Source organism: Nematolebias whitei, chromosome 1, assembly GCF_014905685.2.
Source record: "Nematolebias whitei isolate Nwh7 chromosome 1, NemWhi1, whole genome shotgun sequence".
Lineage (NCBI taxonomy): Eukaryota > Metazoa > Chordata > Actinopteri > Cyprinodontiformes > Rivulidae > Nematolebias > Nematolebias whitei.
The window spans coordinates 24,253,263-24,275,555 of record NC_056498.1 but is presented as its reverse complement, the minus strand read 5'-3'; the positions used below and the strand labels follow the sequence as shown (position 1 = coordinate 24,275,555).

At 42.1% G+C, this 22,293-nt stretch overlaps 1 protein-coding gene across 3 annotated transcripts in view; it reads right to left on the bottom strand.

Moving 5' to 3' along the window:
• ppargc1a (peroxisome proliferator-activated receptor gamma, coactivator 1 alpha) overlaps positions 1-22,293 on the bottom strand; it is a 599,527-nt gene that overhangs the window by 35,058 nt on the left and 542,176 nt on the right. For 2 of the 3 annotated variants that reach the window (XM_037675931.1, XM_037675939.1), the window contains exon 2: positions 15,371-15,550. In XM_037675931.1, coding sequence (XP_037531859.1) covers positions 15,371-15,550 — 180 coding nt within the window. Of the gene's footprint in view, positions 1-15,370; positions 15,551-18,229; positions 18,484-22,293 lie in introns of those variants that run through there. The other variant, XM_037675946.1, reaches the window with a different exon arrangement.

The following is a 22,293-nucleotide window of genomic DNA, read 5'->3' as shown; positions in this document are numbered from 1 at the left end:
ATATACATACTATATATATATATATAACATCCATACTTGGTGGGTTTTCATCTATCGCGGGGGTGTCTGGAACATAACCCCTACGACAGATGAGGGACTACTGTAATATCTGTTATGTATTTTTTATAATTTTGACAACTAAAATGTGTTGTTGTCTTAAAGACCTTTGTAAAAAAATGATTCTATAATGGGGCAGAATGGTGGCTCAGTTGATAGAGCTTTTGCATCTCAGCAAAAAGGTCGTTGGATCGAATCCTGGCTTTTCTGGGTGGAGTTTGTATGTTCTCTCTGTACATGTGTGGGTTTTCTCCCGGTACTCCAGTTTCCTCCCACAGACCAAAAAAACATGCATGTTAGGCTGATTGGTAACTCTAAATTGTCTCTAGGTGTGAGTGAGAGAGTGAATGGTTGGTTGTTCCATTCGTCTGCATGTGTCCCTGTGATGGACTGGAGACCTGTCCAGGGTGTCCCCCACCTCTCGCACAGTGACTGCTGGACATAAGTACCAGTAACCCCAGCCATCCGAACAGGAAAAAGTGGGTAAAGATAATGGATGGATGGATGGATTCTACAATGCTGATACAAATATGAGCAGCTTTTTGAGCTTTGTTTGGCCATTCATAAATGTACCAAGAGACTTGGTCAAAAACCACAACCATTATCACACTAACGACAAAAAGGATACATAGTAAAACTCATTGGTTTCAATGCAAAGTGCTATCCATAAATGTGTTGAACATCTCCCATTCTAAAGTTTGAGGCTGACTGAGTGCACAGCCACTCTGCCATCACTACATCATATCCTTGAGCTGTGATGCCAGCTTAACCTTATCAACTGTTTCGGCACTGTGACTCACTCCCTTCGTGGCTCAGAGGTGTAACAGTGGCAGTCTCACTCCAACCTCTCATGCCACCTTGGACTTTACATAAATCACACAAAGATGGGAAAAGGCCTCTCAAGCCAGACATGTATTTTATGAAAGGGGCTTGAGCCGAGCCTTGAAAAAAGACCCTGCTTTGCCTAATTTTCCATCTTTTTATTTCTACTGCTCGTGACTCTTTCAGATTTCAAAGATGTTCTCTTGGATGAGGTTAAGCACCATGCTAGACCTTGAAAAGATAGCACAATCAAACATTCTGGGGGGCATATGCTCGTATGGCATGTGGGGTGTTGGTATCAAGTCATCACATCTTGACTCTGCCAAGAAAAACAGCCTTGGATTTGATAAACAAATAATGTCATTCTGTGTTATTACCCTCAGCCCCCAGATTTCAGAGGAAATAAATCAAAGTCAGCCTCACCGTTAAGGCGTTAGTCAGGCCTGACACGTGGGCCGGTCACACAGGCACAACATATGGTGGCAGGGAAGGAGGGAGGAGACGAAGGGGAGGGGAAGGGAAGGGAGGGAGAGGCACGGCACGATGCACGGAGGAGAGACAAATCATGGCAGCCGCCAGAGACGTCTGGTCATTTAGCATGAGCTTACTGAGATGGAGAGAGGGTGATTATGGCCTATACGGAGTGATGAAACCATACATAACACTGTTAAGTTCTTCTGTAAGTGTGTGTGTGGGTGTGTGTGTGTGCATGCGTGTGTGAGGAAGCAGCGGCACGGGCCGACAGTGTTCCAAATCATAAAACTAAATGTTAAACCACCAGCTGTGAATGGCTTACAGATGTAGCAGTGAAGTGAAGACTCTTGTCATTTTCTTTGTGACTCCAGAATCAATCAAGCGGTCTTATTATCATCGTCAGCTGCCACGTACAGCGGGCGACCGTGTAAAGGCTTCTGTGTGTGTTAGGTTACGTTTGTTAGCAAAACATCTTGACAAACTGACAAATTATAATGAAACTTTCAAAAAGGAATTATTTTAGGTACAGTTAAAATGAATAACTTTTAGGGTAAACTCTATTAGGGTGGCACGGTGGCACAGTTAGTAGAACTGTCGCTTCCCAGCGGAAGGTTGCCGGTTCCTGGCCGGGGGCCTGTTTGGGTGGATTTTGCATGTTCTCTCGGTGCATGTGTGGGTGTTCTTCGGGTACTCCGGTTTCCTCCCACAGATCCAAAACATGCATGTTAGGCTGATTGGTAACTCTAAATTGTCTCTAGGTGTGAGTGAGAAAGTGAATGGTTGTTTGTCTCTATGTGTCCCTGTGATGGACTGGAGACTTGTCCAGGGTGTCCCCCACTTCTTGCACAGTGACTGCTGGACATGGGCACAAGTGACCCCTGTGACCCGAAAAGGAAGAAACGAGTAAAAGACGGAAGGATGGATGATAAACTCTACTAAAGATGGCCACCACAGCTTTTGAACTTTACCAAACACAAAAATGGTTTAAAAACCAACTATATAGATGTTGAGATAAAATTTGGTGTGTTAGTAGAGTTATTCCCAACACATTCTCTGAGTGCTAACAAACCAAGAGAGATATCTTTGTTTCAAACATTACATTTCTTACATTGCACATGTATCTTAATAAATTGCCTGAATAACAATCTAATCAGAGGAGTTTAGCATTTTGTACTATAAAACCCTGTTTGAAATTTGCAGACGTTACCAGCTGTGGTTCTCAGTTCTGAAGCCAACGAGTTATAAACCAGTATGGAAACGACTGGAGCCATCAATGAGGATTGGGACACGTGGGCACAGTGATCTCCTGGGAACCATTTGGGGCTGTTACAGCAACCGTGAGATGAGCTGACAGTGGAAACGAGTGAGGAAAATGATGTGCGAACGAACCTAACAGAGAAAGAGGACTGTTGTTGCACTTGCTGACACAGGCTAGGTCCAATTGAGACACCTACTCAAGGGGATGTGGCAATAGCTGCTCTTTTGAGTTTTCTGTGAAAATCCTTTATCCAATAAAGTCTGCTGCTCAAACTGAACTCTGCCACCCAGCTGATGAGCTCTGCTGAGGCTTTCACATGCCATTTTTAACTTGTTCTGTCTAACATTGGAACAAGCATCATCCAGTGTGCTTTATAGATAAGTACATTGAAAGACTGTGTAAAGATTATATTGTCCAACACGGAAGGAAAAAGTGTTAGTGTGTGTTCATTTGTCTGTACTGTTACCAAAAATGTATCACGATTCACTGAATAGATTTTAATGACATTTTCAGTATAAAATCAATAGGCTGGCATCAACAACTCATTAAATTTTAAAGTCAAACTGATTCAAGATTGCTGATACACAAAGCGAACGTAGCAAACTCAAAAACAGCTAAATCTTTGGTAATTTACATATATTGAGCAAAAGTTCGGTGTGGTAGGAAGATAAGACTTATCCTCAATTTATCAAGGTTCAAAGTTCTTTATCGTCATTCGCATCACATGTGGTACATGAGGTGGAACAAAACTGTGTACTCAAAGTCCCAGTTACACCCAAAAATAGCAAAAATATAAAGTATATAAAAAAAAGAAACAGTATACAAGGATCTAAGATATACTCTGAGCGCTAAAGGATTGCGTTGCATCTGTGTTTAAACTTTGGTATAACTTTTGGAGTCAACTCAGTTAGTTAGCAAAGTATGCCAAAAACCTTCAATAGTCTTTTAAAATCAACACATTCAAGATGACCGCTATAGCTAACCGACCTTAGAAAACACAAGAATTACTACAGCTAAGCCAATTTCACAAGTGATAAGCTAAAATTTCATGTGGCAGTAACTGACAGTCATGCACAACGCTTTCTCCAACTGCCATTAGAAAAGCAAGATATCATGAGATTAAGAATAACGTATTTTCAGTGTTTGACCAAAACAGCTATACATCCATAATTTCTCAACTTGGGACAATCTCAAGGGCAAGATGCACTCCTCCAAAAAGAATCAACTTCTCTCTAACCACAGCACAACATGGCTTCACTTGTCTTTCAATAACCTCCAGTAATCAGATCCAAACGGCTGATGAAGATCACAGTTTGCGACGTGTCTCTATCTACTGTCCTGCCACAAGATGTTGTTGTTTTCCTCCTCCAGCCGTTCAACAGATGGTCCAAGCAACCACTTCCTAACACCACCAAATTACACGCCGTCGTAATGACCGAACGCGCAATCTTTTGTTTTGGCAGCTACTTCCCAATGCGCTTGGCACGAGGAAACACTGATTGCTGTGATTGCTCTGACTGCGCCTTGTTCTGACGGTCGCAGCAGGGGGTGGGGGTTGGAGAAAAACAGCGATTTGGAGGACCGAATAAAAAAATATTCAGTTGAATGCAGGGTTTGGATTAGGAATGGTGCTTCCAACAGATTTTTTTTTCCATCTTAATGTCATGCAAATAACTGTTTGCTCTGAATGTGCACTTCGAAGCAAGGGGCCTTTGAGCCGACTGTTATACTACTGATAACGTGTCGGAAGAACACAAGGAGGGGAACAGATAGAGATGGACAGAAAAATATCTTGTCATTTTGAAAGTGATATTTTGTCAAATAGTCATCAATAGTTAGTACCTTATCGGCTGTGATGGTCAAAGAGAACAGAATATGGAGAAAGAGGCAAATGTTTTAAATTGGCTAGCCAAATAAGTGCCATTTTATTTTTTTCATGCTTATTAAACATCTCTTTAAAAAACGACATACTGAAGTGATAGAAAGCTACATCTCCACACTGGACGAAGACTTTCGTTTCTTTATCTTCTCTGTGCTATCACCAATGTTCCTGCTGATAAAGTACTAGCTATTGATAACTATTTGACACATTTGATCATGTTCAAAATGACCAAACTATCCCTTAAAATATGTCATTAGCAGTCAAGTGTAGCTATCAATAAAGCATTTACGCACCCAAAATGAGATAAAGGCTGGTAATTTTTGTTTTGACATTTACATAGATCTGCGACAAAAGCTAAACGGAACAGAAGGTCTTGTTCATCTCTGTTGCTGACAACACACACACAAGCACCCACAAAATCCAGCTCCTGACCTTTCAGGCCCTGCCAAGCTCATCGTGACTTTATGACATTTCATTTGTCAAAGTAATGTCTCTCTCGAAGCAACGCCAATATGTGTCGAAAGCAGGGCTACAGTGGACAAGATATAGAAGACTACAGTGTTTCAAACAATGGACACATAAATGTCTTTATGTTTAAGTGTCTCCTTAACTGGTTTTATATGCTCTAGTTTTTATATATCATTATGAGACCAATGGTAGGTAGTCAATCTTAGCAAACAGAAGTGTCTATGAGTTGTTTAATGGATGGATATTGACAGGGTTTAATTTGAGCCGAATCCTGCCGGAACAGGATACCGGAACACTCTTATTTTGACAGGGTGCGTTCCCCGGTAACTCTCAGGCTTATTAATAATAAAGTTATGAGCAAATATGGCTGCCTTGAATGAATAAAACTTATATTGGATATGTAAAGTGAAAATAATTACATAAACACTAATTTTAAACACAACAGCCACTTAAGTGCTTCTTAATATCACATACGATCTGCCTCTTCAAGTAAGCATTTCCGCTTCTACCCTTACAAAAAACTCCGCCCCTAAAAGAGTGGTGGGGGTGAGTGCCGAGCTAACCAGGCCGTCATACGTTGGCAGGAGCCTAGACGGAGGAGGCGCCTGGAGGTTTCACATGTGGAGTTGGACAACAGTGAACAGGACAGTGAATTTAGCAGAGAAGAGTCAGGCTCTGAACCATCAAGTAAGGGGGGGGATAGGATACTTGAAAGAAGCAGGGTGTTTACAAATGTAGGTAAACTTAGATGTTTAACAACCTGTTAAAATACACCAAAATGCAGGAAATTGCATCTACATTATTCAAAATTTTCTGGGAGAGGACCCCCAGACGCCCCACCACCACCACCCCGGCCCCCAGCCTGCCCGCCCACTATTTGCATTCTGGCATCGATTGGTTGACAAACTAAGCCTTGGCTATTGAGTTAAAATTTGCAGTGCTAGTAGATGAGGTTGATGAAAACTTTGACATGGAATGCAGTGGTCGATATGCATTTTTTAAAGGAATGCTAGTTTCATTCAATTCTTCAAATAGGTGCAACAAGAAAACAAATGGGAAAAAAAAAATCTTATCAAAGCTTTACAACATTCACTCACTCGACAAATACAATTTGCTGATCACTACACAAACAAGTGTGTGTGTGTGTGTGTGTGTGTGTGTGTTTTTCTGGATGCAGTCGTTTCAGTGTTTCTTATCTGTGTTGCGACTCTCAGCATTTTTATTTTTGCACACCTTCAAGCGCCATATGTTTTCGAGGATGAACAAAGCGGACTTCACAAGATTGTTCTGCGAGTGGTAACCATGAAAGGCTGCACATATCTTTACAAGTAAAAAAAAATAAAAAATAAAAATCAAATACATCAAAGGAACTGTACGCACGATTCAACCCCTACTCGTTGATGTGAGGCAGGGATACTTTGAGGAGAGGAGCCTTTTTTATGTTGAGCTGAATTTCATCGTAATCTTGGATCTGTTCGCCGTGGAATACTGATATGTTGCTTTTTAGTATGGATAGGCTTTAGCAGCTTACATCTGAAGATACACACCACACCTGCACCCACTACAGGACTGCGCAGCGTCTGAAAATGCAGGACGATCAATGGCTGTTTGGTCACTTGATGACGAGCATCAAACACTCCAAATCCCTTCCAGTATGAGCGTCACAATATTATACAACAAAGCCCGCTGCCACATGAAAAGAGGTTTGGTTGGCTTGTGTAAAGAGCCAAAATGGTCCTCTGGAAGGAGCTGATCAACGAGGAGGTGATTTCAGGGCCCTTGAGTTCAGCTGCAGCAATATGCAGCAGATGTATCACAGATAGTTCATTTCATGGAGTCAAAATGCTACAGAAATTAATTAACACATGCATCTGACTTGTGTTTATGCCCTCAAAAAGCTTGTTTTTATAAATATCACCAGCAGCTGAAAAGCAGGGAATAACATTTTGCCTGTCTCTTTGTTTTATCTGTTAGCAAAATAACTCGTGAAACACTAGATGGATTTTATTAAAATTCTTAAACGTGCTATAATTTGAAGTATCAGCTGAAACTATTCTCTACACATACTTTGAGCAGTCCATGTTGCACACATTTGCTTAAAACTTTGGCATTAACTGCTGAAGTGAACTCTTTTTTGACTGTTAGCAAAATATTTCATGAACCAGTGGACAGATTTTAATGAAACTTTCCAAAAGTAATGACTGGATGTCCATCTACAACTGATGAGCTTTTGGAGTCAACTCAATTCAAGATGGCCACCACAGCTAACTGATCTTGGTCAACACAAAACACTATAACTCCGTTGACTTTACGGATAGGAAGCTAAGATGTGGTGTGGTAGTAGCTGCGAGTCACTCACAACACAAACTCCAAGCACTAACAAAATGTTCATAATGTTACTTTCAAGGTCTGACCAAAACAACTATACTGCCATAATTTTTCATTAGAAGACAATATTAGTTTAAAACTTTGGAATGAAAGGTGGTAGGCAATATAGTATATTAATAAGCAATGCAAAGCATTGCATTTCATGTAAATTATTACAAAAATTATTTCTATAAAAGGTATTTTTTTTCTATCCCTATCACTTGCTAGATCTGTCTGTGCCTTTACCTTCTTTTGATGTTGAACTTTTTTCCATTATCATGTGGAAAAAACATATTTTTATATACAAAAGTAATCTTCTATATCTAGTGTGAGAAAATGTCAGGAAAAAAGCTTTTACTTTGCACCCAGGAGCTACTGATTAGGCAGCAAGTGAGTCATCTAAGCATCAAGTCACTCATGCATCAGCAGAGCCTAAGAGAGCCTCTTGAACTATCTGAGGCCTGTGCAGACTTAAATGCTTCAGGAGGGGGATAAGCTGCAGCTATAGGCATGCAGTGCACATCATGAAGCTTAGCTAGAAGAAGGTGAGTTTTTTCCTGATAAAACTCAAACCGACTCTCCGTCAGGATAAAAATTGTCCTTTTACCAGCACTGTACTGGACTGCCATTGGCAGAGTCAAAGAAAACAGAGACTTTATCCACACAGAAATACAGTTTTTCACAATCTACTTATTTTTGGTTTCTAAAGATTTATGTTTAAATAAGGCTTTGTTTCATGACTAGTCTTATATACAAAAATACCCAAAATGCTGTAGGAACTATGCCAGGCCTGTAGGTGGCCCTGTAAGGCTGCTACAAAAGTACACCAGAAACAGGAAACAAGGCACAGAGCATGTGCATAAAGCCTACATGCCAGCCAGGAATATGTCCTCCCTTTCCCTGAGTAGTTTATTGTAAATCAAGGAAGTGGCTGAAGTTATTGTTCATCAACCTTGTCTGCTAACTAAAATAAAACAGTATATGAAAGTTATGTGTGTAGTTGAACAAATTGCGGCCCAAACACAAGTCTGGAATCTGCTATTATTTCTTCTGTTGTTACGTCTGACACACACGGGGTCAAAGGTTAGATTAAAGGTTGAGGCTATGATGTCATATTTTAATTTTGTGTTATGGCTGCTCATAGTAAAACACTATAACGGTGTTTCACAAATTTTTAAAACTTCTCTAGAGCCAATAAAAAACCCCCCCACTGTTATCGTGTAGAAAACCCGAGAGAACGCTTATATCTCAACTTGGCACCCAACTAAAATTATCAGACACATTTTACGATTCACACACTTTTCTATTATTTCCAAGTTTCTCCTATTATAGTTTCCAGTACATTCTAACATGTATCAATAAAAGATCTTAAGAACCTGTATAAAAACATAACAGGCAGAAAGACTGGTCCACTAGACTGGAATAAAATCCACATGCAACTGGGACTGATCAGCTTTTACCAGAGAATAAAAGATATCTTGGCCATGACGCACTGACTAAGAGCTGCTCTTCACCCACTTTTCATCTCTCCATTTCATTTCTCTGGACTGGTATTCATCTGGTTTTCTATCAATTAGCTGTTGCTTTCACTTCTCTGCCATGTGCTTCCCCCCCACTGGGTTTTATCTCTTGGCTTACACTACCCTGCACTTCCTGTGTCTCTTCTTGCACTGAAGGAGGAGCATCAACGCCTTCTAGGAATCATGTTTTTACCACCTCACTCTAAAGTACAAACTATTAAATAATACAAGGGAGGTTGGTCTTATCGCAGAGCATCATTGCAACATGTTATTAGGTGATGGTGTTGGGATGGTAGGGAGTGGGAGGCTTGGTGGTGATGGGGGAGGGGATTATTGGCTTAGTGTTATAGTCCAGTAAAGTGAAACAGGCCTGAAAGGCTCTTAGCAGAGATTACCCTAGGTACTAAAAATAATAGTTTTGTCTCAATTCAGTCACAAAACTGAAAGTGTCCAACCAGAGAAGAGGGGGATCTGATATTTCTCTTAGGCCTTGTTTAGACAGAGCTATAGATTTTTCCAAAACAATTAGCTCTTTAGTCTTTTCCAAAAGCACCCTTGTGAACTATCAGAATTCTAGAAATGTTTTAATTTACACAAAAACATAAAAAATAACCCAAAATGTTGTAAGTAGTATCTTACTGGGCTGCAACTGTTACAAATTTTGAACAGTATTTCTTAAAGCGTGTTCAAAATGTCTCAATGTTTGTTACTCTCTATTTCCTCACATTAATTTTCTCGCAGTTGGGTTGCTTGGATTCTGAGCATGTTATTTTACTTTTAAATGAGCATGTTCCGAGTCAAAAATCACATTTTTTGTGTAGTTTGTGTTTCCAACTCCAACAATCTCAGCCCCATGAGATACTATCTTATAATCACTATGACAGGTCTGTATCTGCTGCTGTAATGTCACAAAAATATGCCAAAAACAGGAAACAAGGAACAGAGCATGTGCGTAAAGCCTGCACACTGAATATGAACTGTAAACACAGGAAAAATAAGGACGTTTGGGTTTGTGTAGCATTTACAGCAAAACACAAGTATGGACTCTGCCATTAATGTTGTCGCTGCATCTGACTGGCTTAGGGTCGTAGGTTAGCATAGAGGTAAGGCTATGACGCCCTTTACTGTAAGGGTGTTTTCACATCTGATAGTCCAGTAGACTCGGTTCGGTTGGGGACCAATATTCATAACATTTTGTTTACATTTGAGCTGGTGCGTTTGCATTTACACTGCACTGTGCAGTCGAGCCAACCTGTTCGAGCCAACCTATTTCCCCACTCGCCTGTGGTGGCGCTGCACCAAGAACTACTGAATGAAACAACACAAAAACCTCTGAAGAAGACACTTCTTCTTCTGGAAATAAAAACAAAAATGGAGTGGCGTCAAGTTTTAGCAGTTTTAGGAGTTATATTTTGTCATTTTTCAACAATGGACTCAGCATGAGCAGAAGATGAGGCGGAAGACCATGGAGAATGTTGTTTTTCGCACAAGGCAAGCTGACAGCTCCATATGAGGTATGAGAAATGCGTGTTTGTTTGCTCTGCGCTGTAGTCCTCTTCCTGCTTGCGGAGCGGTGCCTGGTCTGCTTGCATTCACACTGTACTCAAACCACGCTCAAGTTTTCTTCTACCGGACCGAGACCTAGGTTTTAGACCGGGCCAGAGATCGCCTTTTTGTTCCATTACAGAGTTCAATGGAGAGTTCTCACCTCCCCAAATGAACCGGACTTCCTAGGCAAATGGGCTAGAGTTCGGAACAACAGGGCTGGTGTGAATGCACCCTAAGACAGAGGGTTTCGACAGTCCACACAAAAACGTAAGGCTGGCGTTTCAAGCATTTTGTTTTAACTCAGAAACATTTTTCTTTTTTTTAAAATACCAATTCATGGCTCCTACGATGCTATTTCCATTTGTATACAAAATTGAAGAAGTTTAACAAAAAAAAAAAAATCATCCATAAACACATACCACCTTCCCTTTGTGGACGACCTCTCATTTACACAGAGCGACACACCAATCCACACATTGTGGTGGCGTCGCTGTGATGACAGAAGGGTATCCACTGGGGGCCATGGGCTCAACTGGGGCAGCAACACCAAACACGCATCAATCAGCAGCAACCGCCCAACGGGACGATGATTTGAGTGTGTGAGAGAACAAGACATGCAGCCAAGCAGCCACCATCAGACTTGCGGACGTTTCCTTGCTCTTTTTCCAAACATTCCCCGGGGTGGGATGGGGCAGCTTTTTTTTTTGTTGGCAACATCCACCCTCTCTGTTTACTATCCTTTTATCCGCTACCCCCATCCTCCCCCTACTCCCAATGCTCTTTTCTCCCTTCCAGACGTTCTATCCAGAAGCGACTGTTGTGGGCCAGAATATATTTGTTTAGCCACTGCTGCTCCACCTTCCCATCAGCCAAGAACAAATGCTTTGCCTTGGGAGCGAGAAGACGGAGAGAGGATGGTGAGGGGAAGAGAGAAAAAAAAGGAGAGAGCCCACAGCGGGTTGGGAGCTCTTGTTGTGGAGTGGATCTGACAGACGCTCGAAGATGACACAGGCTTGGACAGCCGATGTCTGCATCTCTCCCTGCTATACATCTGCGCCTATTTGTCTACACTCGCTCTCATTTGTGCGTCTCAGAGCAGCATGACTGTGGGTCTGAAAATGCGCTTCGACAGTGATTTAGGATTTCTTCCATCAGACAGTGCAAACAATGTATCAGCACGGTGAAGCTGCGGAAGAGCTCGAGATGAGGAAAGCATGGTGTATTCTAATAAGACTCACTTGTGAAAATCATATTATACAGTCGGAATATGATAATTCCTACACCCTTTGCTGGAGCGGTGAACTGGTACGGGTGGTGCGCTCGCAAATGTCAGCATAAATTTGCAAAATAAACTTAACCCCTGCGTTCAGCGGGGAGAAGGAGCAGGGGCAATAAGGGTTTCAGCTGTTTTGGCGTGTGTGTGTGCATGACAATCGCTCTGAGAGAGGGGTGTGTGACGTTCTGCACACTCCTGTTTCAGCTCGCAGGCGTATGTCGCCAACAAGTGTTTGAGCTAATTTACGCTTAAATGTGTCTGCAGGAGAGGCATGAGCGCTTGAGGCAAACGTTAAATCCCCGTGGCATCAATCAATCCAACTTGCCTTAACTTAAGAACAGGCACATCTGTCCAATACGACAAATAAATCTACGCAAAGCTTTTCATTGCTGGTTGAAGGCTAAAACCTCGATTTGAAATCTGGTTGAAGTGAAATAAAAAGTTTAAATGAAGACCAAGTTATGTGTGCTCACATGAGTACACTAACATGTTCGATATCGAAATAATACTTTAAGCCTCAGCATCTTATTTTACTACCTACTAACCCGTCAACCTTTTATTTCCAATCCATGGGCTTTAGTTCTGGCTGGCTTAAAGCCAAGCTTCTCTTTGTCCATGTGACTATTCCTCTACCCATCTGTTCCACTGTCTCTCTGCGTTTCTCTCTTGCCATTTGCTGTCGTTTTCTATCATTTGCACCTTTTTCTGCTGTTTGCGGTCCCCCTGTCCATCTACCGTCAGCGTACCTCGCAAGAATAAACAAATAAATACATAAAAAGAAAAGATGACAAAAGTGCGTCAAAGGGTGCCAATTCCTTTTCACATCACAACAGTGTGACTCGCAGCCTACAACAGCTGTAAATGCCTTCATCTGCATATCTGTGAAGTGCCTGTGACCGCCAACGGGTCGTCAATGCTGGTATCCGAATTAGCCCGAATCGCGGAGGTGCATTTCCATCAATCAATCGGTTGAAGCTGGACATGAAATCTGAGAGGAGACCTGCGGTTCAAAAGACGTCGGGTCACACTTCTATGCTGTTATCTTTGGCTGTAAATGGGGAACTTATTGGACTAACTACCCCTTAACAACTGCAGTCAGAAATAGACTATGGACTTTCACGGTCGGCTCGTTTTTGAAGAGGTGTCAGTTACGCTGGGCCTGGAGCGATGGCTGCCATACATGTGTGTGTTTGTGTGTGTTACAAAAAATGGGGGAGTGGTGCAGTGGATCATTCTCCACATTTTGTACCAGGGACAGTTGGGACAGTGGCAGGCAATGAAGCTAAAGGCCAGCTAGGGGACAGTTTGTGACCTAAGTCTGCCTGCTGCTAAACAGATCCCACAAATGTGCAGACAGAAACACTGATACAGATATCAAAGTTCATGCTCAGTAATCCAGGTAAAAAAAAATTCAACAAAGTTCAGTCAGGTCATCCGGATGGTTTATTTTTTATTTGTTGAGATGTTTCACCCTTCTTCAAAAAGGACTTCATCAGTCCGAGGAGCCACAAGCAAACTCAGTCCCCACAAGCAGCACACTCACATAGTGGAACAACCAGTTTGCTGATAATAAGATGGTTTCTAGGGCCTGCCCTCTCCCCCGACGACTTCTCGGAGGCAGCCGTAGCCAAAGTGGTTCAAAGTGGATGAAGTCCTTTGGATGAATGACGAAACGTCTCAACAAAAAAGAAGAAACCATCCAGATGACCTGACTGAACTTTGTTGGATTGATACAGACACTTAAACTGCTTGAAATCTCCATTCTCCCATTTATAAAGAGAGTTTGAGCCTCTTTTTTTTTTAGCTCTAATCCAGCCAGACATTGTTTATTAATTTGCTACTACGTCACATCGAACCTGAACAAAAGTTCAAGAAATACCAGTGGGCGTTTGTCTTTCTGTCAAAGCTGCAAATCATTTCTTTAAGCGGTAAACGCAGGTACGCTGTTCTAGGGAGCAGGTTGTTTGATGGGGGACATATAAAAGGGGGCGACACAGTGTGACAGCTGCAACCAGCTGGTACACGTTACTCCAAAGAGCCTTGATAATCTGCTTCCTGCTGGATCGCTGAGAGCAGGTTTATGCAGGAAAAAAAAGAGGAAGGTGAGCTTCAACAAAAGCAAGTACTCTTGCAGTTTTTTTTTTATATAAATCTGGGTAGTTATTAACACTTTCTCTAATCTTCAACTTTCCAGTAGATGTTTCTCTGTTCCATACAGAGGCCAATCACGGGGTTGCAGCGAGCACAGCTGCTGCCACAGCCTTCCGATTCTTGCCGAGCAGCAAACTTTCCTCTGTCAGATTAAGTAGGATTAGCTGGGTCTTGCTGTATGATGAACTTCATATGGCGACTTCCAAATAAGGGTGGAAAAAAAAAAAGTTTAAAACTCTACTTTTTCGCAGCTTAATTAGAAGCCTCTCCATAACCCCCTCCCGGTTATACAATAGCTGCTGGCTTGTTGAGTGTGTAAAAACATCACCCGCTTACTGCAATTTACAGAATAGCTATGGAGGCAAACACGTGCTGTGAAGTGCTGAAGCATGTGCACGTGCAGGTGCACAGATGTAGGCTCCGTCCCACATCGTGGCTCACGCACGGCTCCACGCTCAAAGTTTCCTCATCGGAGGGGGGTGCTGAGTTCTATTGTGTGTTAAAATGGCATGCGCACACGCGGGCACATGCATAGACTCAATGGTATTTTTATCCTTCCCCAGAGCCACTCGATGGCCGCTAGCCATATCACTCGACTACAGAGGAGCTACGGTCACACCAGCTCATACTTAAGACCCCCGCCCTTGTTGTGAGGGTGAATGTTTGGGGTAGTCCAGAGAAGTAGAATGTGTGGCGATATAAAGGGGCTCTAAAATAGGTGGTGGATGTTAGGGGTGGGGGGTAAGGCCGAATACGGAAAGAATTTAGTCCGTTATCAACCGCTGTCTGCAAAGACCACTGAGGACACACAGCAGAGACCCTGGAAATGTGAGCACATGACAGGGCCAAAGGCGTGCACACACTCACACTGGCTCCTCATGCAGGGTTTTTCCTCCTGAGGCGAGGCTAAAGCATCCAATCTCACTCTTTCTTGTCTATCTTTGGCACTGATAAAGGCTTATAATGAACTGGGGACTGGAACTCAGTCCCAAGACTGATGGCTTTATGGCCCCAGCCAGATCATCACCCTCTGTGGACTTCGCTTGCCACCGGGTGAGAACAGAAAAATAGTGCCAGAGGGAAGGAAAGGAACAAGAGGGGAGAAAGGAAAAGAAAGGAGGGTGTATGTGTGTGTGTAAAGATTAAAGTTTTACACTCTAACCTTTGAGAAGCATTTTGCAACACAGTCCTTGGTTTACTACGGACACATTTTCTTAGATCTGTGCCGACCTAAAGCTGAAATAAATACTCAAAAGAGTTTTGATAAAGCTGCCTTGTGTCACGGCCAAAAGCCAAACAAGGGACAAAGGTCCTCCTGAGCTGATCATCCCTGACCTTATCTCCTCGTTTTGTGCTACGGTACAATGCAAAACTGTATTTGTAAACCAGTGACAGTTGTAAAAATTGTTTGGGTCGCATTCAAGAATGTGATAAGGTACTGTGCTTGATGGGGGGGGAGTGGGGGTAAGTTGTTATTCCAGCTCACCTGCTGTCCTTTAGAGTAATGGTAGGTCATAAATGATTCAATTTCTTTAAGCTTTACTTACCTCAAAGAGATTGGAAGCTTCATTCCCGTACTGAGAGGAAATGATCTCTGATTGGTCACTGTACCACTTAAGGCCACCCAGGAAGCTGTCCGCATCGAGGTCACTCACATCCAGCTCTGAGAGGTCGAGTTCAGGGAGGTCCGGGCAGAGGGGCTGGTCTTCACCAACCAAGGCAGCACACTGGAGGGAACAGAACAAAGATGGCGGCAAAGAAATTAAATGTCTCGTAAAAGAAAACGAACGTTAAATTATTCAAGGCGGCTTTGGAAGCACATGGAAATTGGAAAAATGGTTGCGACCTGTCTAGGGTGTACCCCGCCTCTCGCACAGTGGTAGCTGTACCAGTGACCCCCGCAACACGAAAAAGAAAAAGCAGGTAAAGACAATGGATGGATGGTTCTTTCTAAACCCAGTTAGATGATATATGTTCGTGTCTCACTTTCACATGGTATGACTCTCCCCAGCCACAATTAATCTACAATTTTTCCAACTATTACCATATTTATTATCAACATGGCAGCTCCGACAGGCTGCAGGTCAGCTGCCTTCTGCAGAACGAGCAACTTGTTTCCACTTCAACCTCCAGCATACTGTGTACACTGTTGCTGCTGGTGGCCCCCTGACTACTAAACGCTGCCTGTTGACAGTCTGTTATTCACCAGCCTCTTTTATGTAATGTAGCCAATGCGTACTGTTTGTAGCAGCTGCTTCTGCTTCCTCCACACGCAAATCAACAACCCTGGCCTGGCTGCAAAGGAGAGCGGTGAACTGGAGCTGGATAGGTCCCTTGACAAGAGGAGGCAGCACGTTGACAGATCACTGTTTCCTACAGATGAATACTAGTATGAGTTGTATGTGTAGTATAAACCAGAGCTGAACAATGTTGCTGCAATAAACCCACATTTTCCACTATTTTTAATGTCATCAGGGCACTCTCTGGTCTCCATTTTGGCCATTATCATTTAAATTAGCCGTGGGCATTTAGAGCAACAAGGATCCATCTGACTAGCAAATACGTTTAATATAAACAATTTGAGACGTTGACCTTTTGCACAATTATAATCCGATAAGACATTACGATGACAGCATGATGCTATGGTGACAATACATATGTATCATGCAACAATACATATTATATCAACAATACAGGATTTTACACATGGCATGATGTTACCAGACCAATGTATGATATTATGATAACAATACATGACAGTTTCATGACAATGTATGGTATTGTGATGATACTGATGCATGACACTCCAAAACCTATGATGGCGATACTGTATATGTATTGCAATGACTACACAATATTGTGTTAACGATACAATATTGTGATGATGATAGAATAAATGTATTGTGCAGCCTTTGATCAGATCTTTTGGAAAGACAGTTATTTTCAATGTGTAACCCAGCAAAAACTAAAAGAGCAATGTAAAAAATAATCCCAGTGGCCTTTAAGTCATTTTTTTTAATAAAGGTAAAAAAGAAGATATTTAGACTCTGCTCCATCCATTCATCATTTTAAGCCTTTCTTTCTTCCTGCGGTCTCAGTTGAAACACACTCATAAGTTAGCAGAGGCGTTTTGGAACGCCACATGGAGGCGTAAAGAAAGATATAAGACTGATATCCCCGGGGGAAGCCGTGAGGTATTTTGGCCCACAGACTTTTCAAGTCGGGGTTCGACTCGAGGCAAAAGCTGAGAGAAAAGGATGCTGTGCCAAGTGGGGGAGAAACCCCGTCCAGACATCGGTGTCACAGTTCATGTCCTCAGAATGTGCCAACACCACACGGTGGCTGTGACGAGGGAAGAACGCGTCAGCGGCATTTGGTGAGGGCTCTGATTCAGTCAGTCAGGACCAACTGCAACCAAAGGTTTACATATTTACGCACTGGACGTCCTGTTCTGTTATCTCCTGAATTTCTTGGGTAAACTAATGAAATAACGCCGCCGACCAGCTCCACAGAGCATCAGGATGCAGCGCGCAGCGCAGCGCTCCGGTGATTTACGCACAGCGCCGCACATGAAAACACCTGCTCGGATGGTTATTAGCTAAAACCCTGATGGCAGATTTCTTGCCTGACTGGCTTTCGTTTTGCAAACATGAAAAAAAAAAAAAAAAAAACGCAGCAAGAATCGATCTGATAATAAGCTTTCAGCTCAAACTCCCATGGAGCTGAATTATGGCGAACGTTTCCAAAACAAAACAAAACAAAAAAATCTGCAAGTTTGTTCCTTCAGCTCTTCATCACGAACTGCAGCCACATGATAAAAACTGTGAAGCCCCACGGGATTAAAATAAAAGTCTACTGGAGCCAACGGTTATTAAACAAGATAAATGTACATAAAACCTGAGAGAAATGTCCGACTTGATGTGGATGCGGCTGCTCTCCGGTCCGGCAGCGCTCCATGCGCCTTTTGCACCGAGGATGCTCCTGCGCCAAAACGCGCCGGGAAAGCGTCAAAAACAACAAGAACTATCCGGACAGAACTCATCAGAGGAGGGAGGATCGTCCGTGGGGACCTGACTTCAGAGACATTTCGGCAATGAAAGCACCTCTCTGCACCCACACGCACATACACACACGCACAGACGGAGCAGATCCTCTCGTGCCAGTTTTGGCCACGACTAATAAAGATTCCCTCTTGTCATATGTGCATATGTATGTGTGTGCGGGTGTGTGGGTGTGTGGGTGTGTGGGTGGGTTTGGATAGATCCCTCGCATCCTCAGCCGCGTCCAGACGCGCATCAACACCCGCGAGCCTCGGACAGCAGAGACTTGTCCATGATTCCAGTAAACAAAATAAAAATAAAAATAAAAATCTCCAGGGCGATAAGATCGTCGGGTTATTTTCTCACCTCTAATTCTCTCCACACAGAGTCCTGGTTACACCTGTCCCACGCCATTCAGCCACTGTGAATGACGGTCCCCGAAAACCCCCCAAAAAGAAAAAAAAAAAAAAAAAAAAAAAAAAAAAGAAATGAAGTAAAAAAAAAAAAAAAACACAAATCCACTCGCGCTTCCCACTCGCTCTCACGCAGACGACTGCTGCCCCTCGCCGAGAATGAACCGAGGGCACCTGTCTTACAACTGCTTTCCATCACATGACAAAGCTATTAAAAGTAGGCAGGGGAGTGACTCGGTGTGTGCTCCGCTCGGGCCGGTGACGCGCGGGGAGCGGGCGGAGTCTGGCACGAGTAAAATCCTCCTAACACACACACATGCACATGCGCACACGCACGCACGCACGCAAAGGATTTGTCAGTTTACTTCAACACAAGAAGCGTTCTGTCAAACGTCAAATTAAACATGACCGTTTCTCTGTGCGCGCTCGTCCGTCAGTCTGTTAGCAAAATATCTAACGAACCCCAGGACGGATTTTAACCAAACTTACAGAAAGTAGTCATTTGATTGATACCTTTAAGTGATTTGCTTTAGGAATTAGTTTGACTTAAGATGGCTGCCTCAGCTTATCATCCTCACGAAACACATAAATGGTTATGAATCAGTCAGTTTGACAGATTTTGAACTCAAAATTGGTGTGGTGGTAGCTGAGCCGGATCCACAACTCATTCCCTGAGCACTAAGTGATTGCATAAAATCAGTGTTTAAAACTTTGGTAATAACGACTGGATTAACGTTGTCTGTCTGTTAGCAAAATATCTAACAAACCCCAGGACGGATTTTTACCATGCTTCCAGAAAGTAGTCATTTGATTGCTACCTTTAACTGATTTGCATTTGGGATCAATTCGATTTAAGATGGCCGCCTCAGCTAATCATCCTCAGGAAACACATAAATGGTTATGAATCAATCAGTTTGGCAGATTTTGAACTAAAAGTTGGCAAGGTGGTAGCTGAGACTGATCCACAACTCATATCCTGAGCGCTAATCGATTGCATAAAATCTATGTATAAAACTTTGACGATAAAAACTGGAGTAACACTGTCTGTCTGTTAGCAAAATATCTAATGAGCCACTGGACATATTTAAATGAAACTATAAGAAAATAGTCAATTGATGTGCCTCTACGAGTGATTAACATTTAGACTCAATCCAATTCAAGATAGCTGCCACAGCTAGGTGACATTAGCTAACACAAAAATGGTTATACCTCAGTCAGTTTAACAAATATCATGCTAAAATTTGATATGGTAGTAGCTGAGAGTGATTCAAAACACATACTCTGTCTTACAATATTTCATAACATTGAGCATAATGTTATGTTCAAGGTTTCAGCAAATCAGCTACAACTCTGTCATTTTGCTACATGACACGATCTTAGTCTGAAAAGTTTAATGCAAAACACAGCAGGTGATAAGAATTCCTTCAAGGATGGCAAGGTCTTTAATTTAGCCACCTGAAATGGGAAAGTGTTTTAGTAGTTTTTATTTTATTTTAGACATTGTTGTCACCCATTGTCCTCCATTTGTATTGGAACGTTTGAGAATACAAATCGATCCAATACAAGCAAATCAAACTGAATTAAAAAAACTTGGAAACAAACAGCCTTGCTTAAAAAACTGATTATAAAAGTTTACTTTTTTTTAGGTTTGATTAATTAGGATTTTATTGGTGAAATTATTATTCATCGTTACAAAAGAGCAGAGAGTTTAGAAACTGTAAAAAATACAAATAAATTCTCAGCACAAGCACAGTAAAACAACAGACCTGGAATTTCTTGAAGGAATGCATATCGCCCGCCGCCTTCAGTGTAGGACCTTCAAACTAAAACCAGTTTATGTTGGGAAACGATGCAGTTAAAGCAGTTTTGGTCCCAGCTTATAAACCACGTTACACACAGTCGAATGCACAGTTGGGAGATCTAAGATGTGGTTGCACTCAGAGAATTTGTTGTGAATGACTCTCGGCTACTACCACGCCAAATTCTAGTTCAATGTCTGTAAAACTGAGTGGTGTTCTCTAAGCAGACATATTGAATTGGACTAACGTCAAAAGTTTATTAGTTCTAGAGGTAAAACCAAGGATTTGAGTGACTTTCAATAAAACATGTCCCTTGGTTTATTAGATATTGTGCTGACACAACACCCACCACTGAAGGGTAAAAGGTAGGTGGTATTTAAGCTTTAAAGCTAATAAGCATTTTGTTAATATGTTTTGCAGGACTATTTCCGGTTCCCAGCGCCTAAATCAACTTGTTTCATTGTCATACAATCTATTGTTTGGTTTAATGCAATAGTTTAGGTGGCATTGGGAAGACTATGGACAATCAACATCTTACCTGTTGTAGATAGCCTTTTGACCAACCTCACTTTGGACAAACAGAGTTTAAATTTGACCAGGCTGATGATGGCGAGCTAACAGCTAGCTTACCTTTACCTTACCCTGTTTCTGTTTGTCTATCACGGTGCGCTAAGATTCATAACTGGCTGTAACTATCGTACCCATCGTTGCACCCTGTATTCACTGGTTAACTGGACAGGGTGCAACGATGGGTACGATAGTTACAGCCAGTTATGAATCTTAGCGCACCGTGATAGACAGCATCCAACATCTGCAAGGTGCTTTCAGGAGCATTCATGTAAATAATGTCATCATAGTCAATGGAGGGAAGGAAAGTAGCAGTTACACAGTGTTTCCTAGCATTCTGAGTTAGACACGATCTATTTCTAAAAAAGAACCCCAGTTTCACTTTCAGTTTCTTTACCAAGTTTTCAAAGTGGGGCTTAAAAGAGAGATGCAAATTGACCAAGTTACCCAAGTATTTATAAGAATCGACAAACTCAATAGGAACACCTTTTGAAGATAAAATAGAATGAAGCACTGCTGGGACTGACTTCCTGTTTGTAAACAACATCCCTTTGGTTTCATCAGCATTTAGCACAAGTTTGAGGCGGAACAAGTCTGACTGGGTGATGTCAAAAACAGACTGTAAAAGCTGGAAAACCTTAGCAACTGTTTTAGCTTGACAATAAACAACTGTGCCGTCGGCATAGAAATGTATGGATGCATCGGGAATGATCTAACCTACATTACTTATTTAGATTGTAAAGAGGGTGGGTCCTAAGACTGAACCTTGTGGTACACCGTTGTTAACAGTTAGATAGCTGGAAGAAGTACCATTATGTTGAACACATTGCCTCCAATCTGAGAGATAATTAAGAGAACCAACCAATAGTATCATCCGAGAAACCAATTTCTGAGAGCTTATGACATAAAATGTCATGGGTCAACTTGTCAAAAGCTTTAGACAGGTCTAAGAAAAGTGCTGCACTAGCATCAGTAGATGTTAGAGATAGAGGTTGCTGTGAGAATCCGTTAGCTCGCCAAATGTGTCAAAATTAAACTTTCTCCAAAGTGAGGTTGTTCAGAAAGTTGTCCATAAGAGGCAAGATATAAATGGTTTACAATTTTTTCACAGACTGCATGAAAAAGTGCTGACTTATCCCTTCAAGCGAACTTCAAACAAGTTCCAGAAAGAGAACAAGTATTCTCCTGCTGGAGCAGTTTACCCCCAGCCAAGACTGGAACATTTATTTCCTTTTGTTTGGCGTGTAAAAGTTCAAACTAGGTAACTCAAGTCCTTTGGGCCAAATTTCTTTGTCCATTCGGAGACAATGAAAAGGACAGGTGGTAGTGTGAGTCGTGTATACACTGTCAACAGGATGTGTGTAGGCAACACGACCTCGGCGAAATAAAAACAGAAGCTTTGTGGATAATTCAAACAGGGTGGCTCTTTTTCTGTTGGGAGGACTGACGGGTTTACTGCTGGAGTAATTGTCACTGCTGAACGTTATTGTCTCAGCTATTCGTCTCTGTTATTGGTCACGTTGGGAATTTCCTGGCGATTTGGTTAAATGTGCAATCAGATTTAGAACAAATAGCGCTTGTTAAAAATAATAGTTATTTTTCCCCCTGCACGGACACTGTTTCCATGAAGGTACATTCTGACAATACACTC